Below are 12,071 nucleotides of genomic sequence, written 5' to 3' on the forward strand. Positions count from 1 at the left end.
AGAGGGTTAATCCAACAAATCATGAAAAATTAGGTTTAAATTTGTGTTCATGCAAGTGCAGATTTCTGACATTTTGTGTAACTTAAGCATGTAACAATTTTCATTTTTTTCTAACAAAAAAGCAGTGTGAAACTTAAGTTAGAATTTTGTTTGTAAATGAACCGCCCCATGTTGTGTAGCTTTCTGGATTTTATACTTATTAGGCTATATTTATTTATTATACAGGCTATACAGTACATAACATCACATGTTTTCTGTAACTGAAATGTTTAATTATGTGGGCTACAGAAAATAATTAAGTTATAGACTATTTATATGAAAAATGTCTATATTTACTGCATTTGATTCATTTTAACCATTTGTAACCACCTGCATGTGTGTTTGGAAAAAAAGGCTTTGATTTTGCCACCCTCACAAAATTTCTCTAGATCTTCCCCTGGGTGACCCCCTATTAGCAAGCACTTGGCAACACTGGGAAGGTAAAAATTGCTTTTAACAGGAAGAAATAGAAACAGCATCAGGAAGGGGTGGCCAACAGATATGTAATTAATAGACAAATTAGGGAAAACAGTGTCTGCGAGAAACACATTTTTGTGAAGTATGTAATTTTACATATACTACGACACAAGTACCGTGCAAGCCATAAAGATGTACAAATAAAAAAAAAAGTGTTATGGTCTAACTTAACTCCCTAAATAGACAGCATTTTGTCACAATTACCCAATAATAACTGTCTCACAAACCTTCAGTACTATCACACTTACATTTTCAGGTGTGTGTCAGAGTAATTTCAAACTAAAAGCATAACAAAACAACTTCTACCACAGAATAGCGTCATGTGGAGGTGAGTTAGGCATATCACCTATATTCCCTTTCGCTCACGCTGATATCCTATCATAATCCACCCAACATTTGTCTCAGTCTGATTTGAAAGTATTTAAACTTCCAAATCTCATCCTCCTCAGTGACTCACGTATCATCCCATTTCTGATTTTCATTCCCTTTTCCTGATTATACCTCCCCCCTTTCACCTGCTTCCTACAAATCACCCCAATACTGTGAAAGTATCCAAGTGGTGGACAATGCTCCAAAACCATTTTGACCAGAAGCTGAAAACTAGTTTTATTTCATGATAGCGCACAATACGGGATCTGCTGCTCCAAATAATCATTTTAAAGGTTTCAGTATCTTTAAAGTATTTTGATTGGCTAGATAAAGTTAATTTTACTCTGTATTACTGTAGAGGTGACTGCATTAACTGATGCAGTTTCTCCTATTGCCCAACATATCACTTGTGTCTTGTTCAGTTACCGAAGTCTGCACATTTTTGCAGCATACATAGTTTTGTGAGTTAAGCACACGAGACACAGAAGTGGTGTTCCAGAACGTTTATTCAACGATTCCCTATACAAAAAGTTTAGGAGGCAGCGGCCTGTACAGCCTGGCCCCTCTGCACAGACACCCTGGTGTGAGTCTTGGCCAGATGGTCAGTGAACTCCTGGAACAAAAAGCAGAAAGCCTGGTTACACAAAATCCTGACATAACCATAACAGCTCATGTTGGCTCTGTACGGACCTGGTAGGGAGACTTTGTGAAGACTGTCTCCTTCCACAGATCAGGGGTCAGGTAGCTGTAAGTCTTGGAGATGGCGTCAAAGGTGGCCTTGGCTGAGGTAGGAATTAAAAAGCGTGAGTGTGTGTAGCATGGAGCTCCAGTAACAAAGTACAACAGTCTTGTTGGGGGTAAAAAATGTCGAGCATTGTAAAAGGGTAACAGGGAAGACCACTAAAACGTCTCCCTGCCGTGCAATACTCAATTCTTTCTCTCCTTTTAACGACAACTACACCACTGCCGAGGTGAAGCTGGGCAGAGCGAGGAGAAACAACCCCCCCCCCAATACAGTATGCAGATCATGACCCTGGGAGAAGCTTACCAAAGTTGCCTAGGGTGGCGGTGCAGCCCCTGGCAGAGGTGTAGCAATCATCGATTCCAGCCATCATGAGCAGCTTCTTGGGCACAGGGGCAGACACAATGCCGGTACCACGGGGGGCTGGAATGAGACGCACCAGGACAGAGCCGCAGCGGCCAGTCACCTTGCAGGGCACAGTGTGGGGTTTGCCGATTTTGTTACCCCAGTAACCCCTTCTGACAGGGACGATAGACAGCTTGGCCAGGATGATGGCCCCACGGATGGCTGTGGCCACCTCCTTGGAGCACTTCACCCCCAGGCCCACGTGGCCGTTGTAGTCACCAATGGCAACAAAGGCCTGTAGACAAAAAGAAAAAGGCACACAGTGTTAGGTTTAGACAACGCTGATTAACAAGAGAAAAAAAAACAAAAAAAAACAAAAAAAAAAACCCAAACAAAAAACACCTTTCTCCTTTGCAAAGGAATCCACACTCACCTTGAACCTGGTGCGCTGACCAGCCCTGGTCTGCTTCTGGACGGGCATGATCTTCAGCACCTCGTCTTTAAGGCCAGAACCCAGGAAGAAGTCGATGATCTCAGACTCCTACAGGAAAAGGAGTAAGCATTGAGGGGTTTACATCACAACAGAAACTGCAGTTCATTCAGACATTTCCACAAGACAAGTACACATGTCAGACTCTTCTAAAATGACAAACTCCAACCACAACCCAACATTAACAAATCTTTTATACAAATCTAGCTGCACTGCTTAAAAATGAGCCACAAACTGGTGGCTTTAACCATTTAAGAGAAAGAGCAACAATACACTTCTTTTAAAATAACAGACCACTAGTCATCATTAATAGGGCTGCCACGATTAGTCGACTAGTCACGATTACATCGACTATCAAAATCGTCGACGACTGATTTAATAGTTGACGCGTCGTTTGAAGCTTTGTAAGATCCCACAAGACGCAGGAATGAGTAGTAGGATTTAAGAGTGTAATAACGGACTGAAACAGAAGATGGCAGCACTGCATGTACAAGGATGCCAGCTGCCGTTAAACCCAGAAGAAGAAGAAGTAGCTCTGTCCCAGAATTCATAGCGCAGTCCAGCTCAGTTTCCAACAATGGCGGCAGCTAGTTAGTTTTAATATTACTCTTATTATTCTTTCTGGGTCACAAAATAAACGTTTAACATTTTCAGGCGAGAATGTAACTGTAAACCTCAAATATCTGCTCAGTTTATCAAGACACCACATATTTTCAAAAGCGCTCCGACGTTTTCGGAAACGTCTGTTACCCACTAGCTCGATAGCTAGCCGGGGGCAAGGCTCACTAGAGCCGTGAGAACACCGGACTCCCGGCAAATCGTTTTCAAACCCACCGCCGTCTTTCGCTACTCAGGTTAAACATATATAAGTCACTTAGATAACTTAAAAATGTTATTGTTTGGCTTTTTTTTAGTATTTTATTTGTTCCTGAGTAAATCGGTTTGGCTGAGATTAAAGTTATAGTTTTTACACAGCTGAATAAACGTCAAGCAGACAGCTGATTATCAGAAGTGTGAGATGCTCGAGAATATACTTCGGTGTCCTGTTATATTTTAGATAGCAAGGAGCAGACGGCTGAGTTTATTAAACTTCACCGAAACATTCTACAAATTTCATTAAAATTTAATAAACTATCATCTTGTCTTTTAGTTAGCACATACCTTACACACTTAAAGCTGTAAGCTAATGATAGTTATACAAGAGCAGATGCATGCTGGTGCAATAAGCTGTATGTTTTATATCCAATGGATGCATGATCTGATTAGTCGACTAATCGTAAATATAATCGTGACTAGTCGACTATCAAAATAATCATTTGTGGCAGCCCTAATCATTAATAAAATATGATGGTTTATGTATGTGAACTGTAGTTACCTTGATGGGCAGAGAGTACAGATAGATCTCCTCCAGGGACTTGATCTTCATGTCCTTAACCAGGCGGCCCAGCTTGGTGACTGGCACCCACTATCACAGGAAAGAAACTCAAGTAAACTACAAACAGCCAAAACACTAAATGATTATGTTCAAAACACTTATTAATCCAAAAACCTACCTCCTTGTCCTCGGACTTGCCGCCCCGTGCACCGCGGCCCCTGCCACGGCCTCTGCCGCGTCCACGGCCCCGACCGCGGCCACCGGCGCCAAAACCTCCGCGAAAACCTCCTCTACCACCGGCGTCGTCCGCCATTTGCTACACGACAAGAAAACAACAAAGATGTTTAGTTATTTATCCGCCAAAATACGGACATGCTTACCGAAATTCAGTCTTACGGGACACGAGCATCGCCGCCATATTCATACAAGCAAACTACAAATATTTCTATCTGTATTCAAATTCGCTGTTAAATAGGTCTGGGATTTTAATTTAATATGTTCATATATGATCTTATAATCAGCTCTGAAGTGTCTGACTGAACGATGCGTGAGATTTTTAAGGATATAAACTAGGAAGAGAAACTCAACAACACACTTACGTGATCGATAAAACAGGAAGAAGGCCTGTGAGAGGTTCCGCCGGGTTATATGTGAAGGTGTTATCGCGAGATTTCCTCCACGAGAAAACCTACTCTCTACCGCCTCTACCGAATAACTGAGACAGATTTTATATTTGCTTACTAAAAACACAGTTCCTAAAAAATCAATTATAATAAAATCAAAACGCACTCTTTTAAAATACATTTTAAGTGTTCATTTAATTAATCTGTTTATTCTGTAAACATACTTTAATTGGTTTTTAATTATCTAGTGAAATGTAATAATAACTCATTAGAATAGAATAGAATAGAATAGAATAGAATAGAATAGAATAATCCTTTAATTGTCCCACAAGGGGAAATTTGGTTGTATCAGCAGCAAAAAACACACATATACAAAAAAGAACAGGACACAGAACAGAAAACAATTTTTACATATTTACATCATAGACAAAAGTTACCAGAGCAGAGTACAGTACAGTTGTTAAAATTAGAGTACAGATAGTGTGCAAACAGAGCAGGATACTGAAAGATGTTTAAATAGTTAAGAATATTTAGAATAATTAGAAAAGTTAGAAAAGTGCAGATTGTGTATTGTACCTGTGCATTAAAAAGTAAACATGTAACTTACAATAAGTTAGTGTATATATAAGCTGAGAAAAGTAATGTGCGATTATAACAGTTGAAGTTGTTACAGCACTGATGTAAACATCTATGTTTGTTGGGAGCAGTTTTGATTGTACAGTCTGACAGCTGCAGGGAGGAGGAACCTACAGAAACGCTCCTTCGTGCATCTAGGATGCAGCAGTCTGTCACTGAAGGAGCTCTGCAGTTCAGCAACATTTACATGCATGGGGTGGGAGTCCTTCTGTCTCCTACCACCTGCACTGAGTCCAGAGTGCACCCCAGAACAGAGCTGGCCTTCCTAAAGAGTTTATCCAACCTCTTCCTCTCAGCTGTCGATAAACTGCTGCTCCAACATACCACACTGTAAAAATTGACGGATGCCACCACAGAGTCATAGAAAGTCTTTAAAAGCGCTCCCTGAACTCCAAATGACCTCAGCCGCCTCAGCAGGTAGAGGCTGGTCTGACCCTTTTTGTACAGAGCATCAGTGTACCGGTACCTACACAAGCCCACTATCTCAATGTCCACTCCCTGGATGTTCAAAGGTGTCAGTGTGGTGGGTCTGCGTCTCTGGAAGTCTACCACCAACTCCTTGGTTTTCCCGGCGTTGATCAGCAGGTGGTTCTGCTGACACCAGTCCACAAAGTCCAGAGTCCACTGTCTGTACTCTGAGTCATCCTCACCTGTGATGAGGCCAACTATGGCAGAGTCGTCAGAGAACTTCTGTAGGTGGCAGCGTGGGGAGTTGATGGAGAAGTCTGCAGTGTAGAAGGTGAAGAGGAACGGTGCCAGCACAGTTCCCTGTGGGGCCCCCGTACTGCAGACGAGCGTATCAGAGACATAGCCCTGTGTCCTCACATACTGTGGGTGTTCTGTGAGGTAGTCCAGTATCCACTGGGACATGTGTTGGTCCACTCCCGATAGCTCCAGCTTGTTCCTCAGAAGTCGTGGCTGGATGATGTTGAAAGCACTGGAGAAATCAAAGAACATGGTAAATTGCCTGTATTTATATAGCGCTTTACTAGTCCCTAAGGACCCCAAAGCGCTTTACACATCCAGTCATTCACCCATTCACACACACATTCACACACTGGTGATGGCAAGCTACATTGTAACCAGAGCCACCCTGGGGCGCACTGACAGAGGCCATGATCCTCACAGTGCTTCCAGGCTTCTCCAGGTGAGCCAGAGCTCGGTGCAGGAGGTAGACCTGCACCGAGACTTATGTAGTCAAATTTAGAAAAACAAGCCTGGCCTTAGTTCATCTGTGAGATTTCAATGAAATACCTTTATCAATTGATCTATTTAAATAAGACCAGCACAGGTAATAATAACAATGTAAAAGCTTTATTTACAAAATAGGTTAAATAGGTTACATTGCAACCTGGCAAAAAACAAAACAAAAACACTAATCAGATGCCTACAGTACCATGAAAAGTATTTTCCCTCATTCCTATATTTCTCTCACTCTTTTTTTTATTTTTTGATATTTGGCACGCTTACATGTTCTGGCTCATCAAACAAATTTTAACATTAATTTCTATATAAACGATAACCTGACCCAGGTTATCGTTTATATAACAATAGGTTACATAAACGATATAACAATAACCATAACCCAAGTACACTTAGGCTTCATTTCATGAAATAATGGCAAGACATTCAGGATTTTCCGGCAGAGAGCAGACTTCTTGGTTACATCAATTATAGCAAGTCGTCCAGGTCCTGAAGCAGCAAAAGGGTCACAGACCATCATACTAAAACCACCGTATTTGACTGTCAGTATGATCTTTTTATGAAATGCTGTGGTAGGCTCTTGCCAGATGTATCAGGACACAAACCTTCCAAAAAGTTCAACTTTTTTCATTGACCTTAGCTGAAGCAAGTGGGGCCTGCAGTTCTTTAGATGTTGTCCTCGGTCCTTTTTATAACCTCTTGAATGAGTCGTCAATCATCTCTTGGAATTCACCACTGTTTTGAGTTTTCTCTGTTTGTATAAAATGCTTCTCACCGTGGTTCACTGGAGTCCCAAAGCCTCAGAATTGGCTTTGTAACCCTTTCCAGACTGATGCATGTTAGTGACTTTGTTTCTGTTCTTGCAGTTTTGTTTTGTTTTTTTTTAGATTACAGCCTTTATTTGTGTGAATGCTGAAATTGACCTCAGCTTCACAAAAATGTGGTTAATCACAGTGAATTCATAAATTAACAAGAGAAGAATGACTTTTTCATACAGGTCAGGTAGGTTTGGCTTTTTTTTTTACCTCAGAAAATGAAATCATCATTTAAAAACTGCATTTTGTATTCACTCAGGTTATCTTTTTCTAATATTAAAAACATGTTTGTTTATTGGAAACAAAATATGCAAAAACTATTAAAATCAGGAAGAGGGCAAATACTTTTTCACAGTACTGCATATACTCAAAAACACACACCTTCAAAGAATTAAACACATACTGAATTTATACACAGCAGTAGCTCAACCAGCACCACCAACTAACTCCCTTCCTCAGCAGCTGCTGCTGCTACTTGGAGTCCCACTGGAGCTGCCACTACTCTCCCCAAGGTCCTCCTCTTCCACCTCATGCAGATCGTCCATCACCTCCAGACTCTCACAGATAAGTCCTATCTGCCTTTTCATGTGGGCCATGGTGCTCTGCATCCTCCTCATCTTCCGCTGTAGGGCGGTGGCAATGGCCCTGTGATTCCTCTGCCTAGCTTCGTACTCCTGCCTCAACTGCTTGTAGCAGTTGTGTTGAGCCTGGGTTCGGTGGGAGAGTATCGTCCCACAACCCATGTGGCAAGGCTGGCGCCAGTGCTCACAGTGGTGCGCATGGGTCTCGAGGTCCCTGCGGAGGAGCTGTACCCTGCAGCCCTGGTAGGGGCAGGGGATTAGCTCATACAAACAGCTCATGCTGTGGCAGTACTGCTCTGAGAGGGGAAAGGTCTCTGCACAGCCGCGGATCTCATTCTTGCACTGTGAGACACACAGAAGAAATCATATAGTTAATAAAATGACTTGTGTTATAAATGTGCTATAAATCGGTCTGCAGGAATTGAGATAGAAGCTAATCCAAGCCATAGACGACTGAAAACAAAACAATTCTGATGCACAACCTAATCATTTCAGTCATTTATCAAGCAAAAATGTCAAACATCCAGTGGCTTTAGCTTGGATTTATATTTTTTGCTTTCCTCCATCTCAAATAAGTCATCTTGGGCTCAGAGAATTTGTCTTGATGGTGTCCTTATTATTAATAACTTAATAAAAACAGTCACAAATAAATGTGTTATTAATTTTAAAAAGTATTCATTAGGTGCTGCCAAACCTTAAAGAGATCAAAGTGACATTATAGAATATGTCCCATGAAGTGGTTCACACATGAAAATGCCAGGCAGCATCAGGCATATACAAATGTATCCACTCTGTTAGGGCTCATAAAAAATCATGTAAAAATGTGTTCAAATTCCCTTTCCTACCTTGATCTTCAGGCGTCCAATAGATTTGCTCAGCTTGAACATGACAAAGATCAAGCTTGGGTTCACCGGCTTCCTGCAGCAGGGGCAGGTCTCCTGTCTGCAGAGGACAACTAGGAATGAGTCTCTGACCAAATAAAAAAGCCAGGTAAAACTTTTGTCCAAGGATACTGATAAGATACATTCAGTACCTTTTTAGCCACTGCAAGATGCATTTCTTGCAGAAAATGTGGTGGCACGCAGCTCTTACTGGACATCTGAGGACCCCTTGGCATATGGTGCAGATCAGATCATAGTCTGGAGTGTCCACAAACAGCTCCACATCATAACCCCCGCTCTGTGTTGACACCTCTGGGTCTGCCTAGATGTGGCCACAGTGTGTAGAAAAAACAGTATCTTATATTTCAGATATAGCTGAGACTGAAAACCATGGCTCTGTGACTGTCTATAACCTCTCCACAGTATTCTCAAAATAAAAAAAGAGAGACAACAAAACAGAGCTGTTCTGGAAAGCCATATGACTGATCACATGATTACAACAAGTAAGTCTGCTCCCTTTCCAAAAATCTTTTTTTTCTAACACACAAAACATTAAACAACCACAAAAAAAGATCTGAAATTATCCTCAGTGGTATTTTTACTTTGTTAAAGTACAACATATAATAAAAATGCCACAATACTCATGTATTAGTATACAATTTAAATACCAAGCAAATAATAGAGTTGATTCAGGCTACATACACAATCTGTTTTTGACCTACTGAGCATCAGTCCATAAATCTGAGATGCTAAATCTAGATTAAAATACAAAAATCATACAAATAAATAAATATAAAACACACGCCAAAACAAAAAGCTGCCCTCTACTCACCATGGCAATCTCCTGTTTTATTTTTCTCAGCGTGTTTCCATAACCCGGGGGGCTGGTTTTACTGCATATCGATCCTCTCATATGTCACACAAGTAACACACACCCGCGTTATCAATACAACACACGTGAACATTCCTGACTAAACAACGAAGGAGGGACCGCGTGTGTGCGCGCGCGCTCGACAGATGAAAACAGTGGGCTAAACTGTAGAATCGGAGCCATAATAGGAGAGCGTCGTTTCCCTGCTGTTCTAGCACCAAACTCATGGTTCACACGGCTGCTATTGTTGTGATACTCAGGAACTACATTATAAATAAATAAATAAATAAATAAATAAATAAACTATAAGCATATAGCTCGGATTATTTTCCCTTGCTTTATATAAAGTTTACTGTCAAAATTAAAAGTTTAAAAACCACCAGTTTGGTGTTTGTGCGTTCATTTGTTGACAACAGAAGTCTGACCAATCACCGCGCCGTGCGCTCAGATGACGTGCAACGTGTGCGACCCTGCCGTCAACATGCGGGATGGATGGCGGTGTTGACTGTAGCCAACGTGTGACATGAGAAATAAGTAGTATACGCCGCCTGTACTCTCTACATCACTTCTTTTTTTGGGCATTTCTCACGGGCAAGATGGCAAATACCAACCTTCAGTTCAAAACCAAGTGAGTTTTACTTGCTGCACGTGTGAGCTGGAGATCACGTAGCAAGCTAACACGAGCTAGGCTAAGGTGTTATATGAAGTTGTTGAATTCACTGTTGCCGTTTTCTTGTTCCTTTACAGTTATGCTGTTTCCAGCAAGATCGAGCCATTTTACAAAGGGGGAAAAGTGCAGGTGGGTGCTCGGCTTTGATGTGTGTGTGTCTCTGTGTGTGAAGCTTCTATTAATGTCTTTTGTGACACTTTTGTAACAATGCGCTGGTATAAAGTTGAGCGAATTGCACAAGGTATACAGGAAGTGCAGCAAAATCAAGAAAGTCCTGACTTTGTTTCTTGATAATCATGACAAACAGATGTTTTCAGAGTCTCACACATCTGTTTTAAGTCTGTATGACAATAACCAAGATTACCTTAAATCTGACCTCTCCCCTTTTTTTTCAGATCAGCAAAGATGAGAAATACATCTTTTGCACCTGTGGCTCTCGAGTCAATGTTTTGGAGATCAGCACTGGGAAGATCATTCACTGTGTTGAGCATGTGAGTTCAGCATCTAACATCAGGGGTGGGCAGTTTATTTTTACCAGAGGGCCACATGAGAACCTGTGTCTGTTGTGGAGGGCTGCGCCAAAAAAGTTGAACTGACTTCAGCTTGGCATTTCTTTCATTTTGTATAAACTGCTCCCAGTAAAAGTAGATGTTACAATGAGGCAATAATGATGAGAATTAGGTTAACTAAAAGCACAGACATTTTGTCACTGTTTATTCAACATCCCCAGAGATGGCTGTGAACAAAATGTGCATGTTTGTTCAACATTTAAAAGACTTGCAGCTGTAGTTTAATAACTTCATCTGCATTTGTTGATTTCTTGTTGAGCAATGGAAATCTAGTTTTGTTTTGGACTTGAACAAGTGCATTACAGTCAAGTTCTGTGTCCAAGGTTGAAATGTGAAGGGCAGCAGACAGGTGATCTCAGCAGACAGAGCATCATCTGGATTTGTTAAACTTCATCATTCAGAATTTTTGTTCACAGTGTGATTCAGCTCTTTTGCTTTGGGGAAGTTAACTATTTTAGTTATATCTACAATATCTGGTGTCTAATTCAGTGGGAAAATACCAATTTCAGTCACTCTTTTCCTTCACCTGTCATTGTTCCTGTCACATTTAGATAGCCATCGGTTGTAATACCTGCCAGTTTGTCCCATGGCAGAAACACCCTATGCGTGCAGTTACCTCCATGAAGAAATCACTCCCTGTCTTAGTGCCTTTCAGTGAGCACTTTGCTGGCAAGCTGCTCTGTAATATACAAAGAAGACTAACCAGGTTGTGTCACAGACATCCCAGCTCTCGACCAGAGCCAAAGAGATAAAGTCCAAATTGTCCGCTTACCTTTTTAACTGAAAAATTAAGATTTTCCTCAGTGTCCTCAATCCCTCTTGTTACAGTTTACCTCTCCAGGTAAACTGTAACAAGAGGGATCTCAAATGCTTCTTTTTATCTCAGCGCATATTAGCACAGCAGTGCACCAAACACTCTTTCATAAACTCCCAGTCAGAGAATGAGATACTGTGTTTGGGGGTTTTTTTTTGTGTGATTTTGTGAGAAACCACAAAGCTGATCCTCATTGCTCCATCCCTGCTGGACGTGTAAAACATCTCATAAACCTTCATAAACATCTGCTCTAATACGTTTACAGTGAATCTGCATTCTCATGCACATCTAACAATTGAAAAATCTCTAGTTTCATCTTGGAAAGAGATCCAAATTGCTTTGGGGTTACATCATGAAGGGCATCTAGCCCAAATGATCTGCCAAATTAAACAGCACTGCCTGCTGTGATGAGCCTTTGTCTCACAGAAACCTTGGCTAATGCATCTTTACTGTCTTTATATCAACAACCTCATTCTAACTATTGCCATTGGTGATTTATCAGTCTTCTTTCTTTTTGTGAATAAAATGTACTTCCATAAAAGGAAACAAAATATTTCCTGTCTGAATATTT

At 41.1% G+C, this 12,071-nt stretch overlaps 3 protein-coding genes across 3 annotated transcripts in view; 1 reads left to right on the forward strand and 2 right to left on the reverse strand.

The window, feature by feature from the left end:
* Nucleotides 1-1,373: 1,373 nt before the first annotated feature.
* rps2 (ribosomal protein S2) lies at nucleotides 1,374-4,502 on the reverse strand. The gene is made up of 7 exons (XM_084926100.1): nucleotides 4,437-4,502; nucleotides 4,016-4,153; nucleotides 3,838-3,927; nucleotides 2,406-2,513; nucleotides 1,934-2,267; nucleotides 1,576-1,667; nucleotides 1,374-1,498 (listed from the first exon to the last, which is right to left on the reverse strand). Exons 2-7 carry the CDS (start codon nucleotides 4,148-4,150, stop codon nucleotides 1,418-1,420), a joined length of 840 nt encoding a protein of 279 aa, XP_084782226.1. The 5' UTR covers nucleotides 4,151-4,153; nucleotides 4,437-4,502; the 3' UTR covers nucleotides 1,374-1,417.
* Nucleotides 4,503-6,458: 1,956 nt separating this feature from the next.
* On the reverse strand, nucleotides 6,459-9,837 carry rnf151 (ring finger protein 151). The gene is made up of 4 exons (XM_084926102.1): nucleotides 9,409-9,837; nucleotides 8,729-8,898; nucleotides 8,541-8,637; nucleotides 6,459-8,037 (listed from the first exon to the last, which is right to left on the reverse strand). The coding sequence occupies exons 1-4, from the start codon at nucleotides 9,487-9,489 to the stop codon at nucleotides 7,570-7,572; spliced, it is 816 nt and encodes a 271-aa protein (XP_084782228.1). The 5' UTR covers nucleotides 9,490-9,837; the 3' UTR covers nucleotides 6,459-7,569.
* A 15-nt stretch (nucleotides 9,838-9,852) lies between these two features.
* The window catches only part of tbl3 (transducin beta like 3), a 15,261-nt gene continuing 13,042 nt past the window's right edge, over nucleotides 9,853-12,071 (forward strand). Inside the window, exons 1-3 of the mRNA XM_084926101.1 lie at nucleotides 9,853-10,075; nucleotides 10,195-10,246; nucleotides 10,513-10,608. Of these exons, the coding sequence (XP_084782227.1) occupies nucleotides 10,044-10,075; nucleotides 10,195-10,246; nucleotides 10,513-10,608 (180 nt within the window). The 5' untranslated portion in view covers nucleotides 9,853-10,043. The remainder of the gene's footprint in view (nucleotides 10,076-10,194; nucleotides 10,247-10,512; nucleotides 10,609-12,071) is intronic.

This window comes from Perissodus microlepis, chromosome 4 (assembly GCF_051167445.1).
Source record: "Perissodus microlepis isolate ML-2025 ecotype Zambia chromosome 4, ASM5116744v1, whole genome shotgun sequence".
NCBI classification, from domain to species: Eukaryota; Metazoa; Chordata; class Actinopteri; order Cichliformes; family Cichlidae; genus Perissodus; species Perissodus microlepis.

Coding starts and splice junctions, on each gene's coding strand:
- rps2 (XM_084926100.1), bottom strand. CDS start 4,150: ATGGCGGACGACGCCGGTGGTAGAGGAGGTTTTCGCGGAGGTTTTGGC. Junction 2,514..3,837: donor TGTACTCTCTGCCCATCAAG/GTAACTACAGTT, acceptor CTTTTCCTGTAG/GAGTCTGAGATCATCGACTT. Junction 1,499..1,575: donor TCACAAAGTCTCCCTACCAG/GTCCGTACAGAG, acceptor TTTTTGTTCCAG/GAGTTCACTGACCATCTGGC.
- rnf151 (XM_084926102.1), bottom strand. CDS start 9,489: ATGAGAGGATCGATATGCAGTAAAACCAGCCCCCCGGGTTATGGAAAC. Junction 8,899..9,408: donor TAAAACAGGAGATTGCCATG/GTGAGTAGAGGG, acceptor GGCCACATCTAG/GCAGACCCAGAGGTGTCAAC. Junction 8,038..8,540: donor TTGGACGCCTGAAGATCAAG/GTAGGAAAGGGA, acceptor TGTGTCTCACAG/TGCAAGAATGAGATCCGCGG.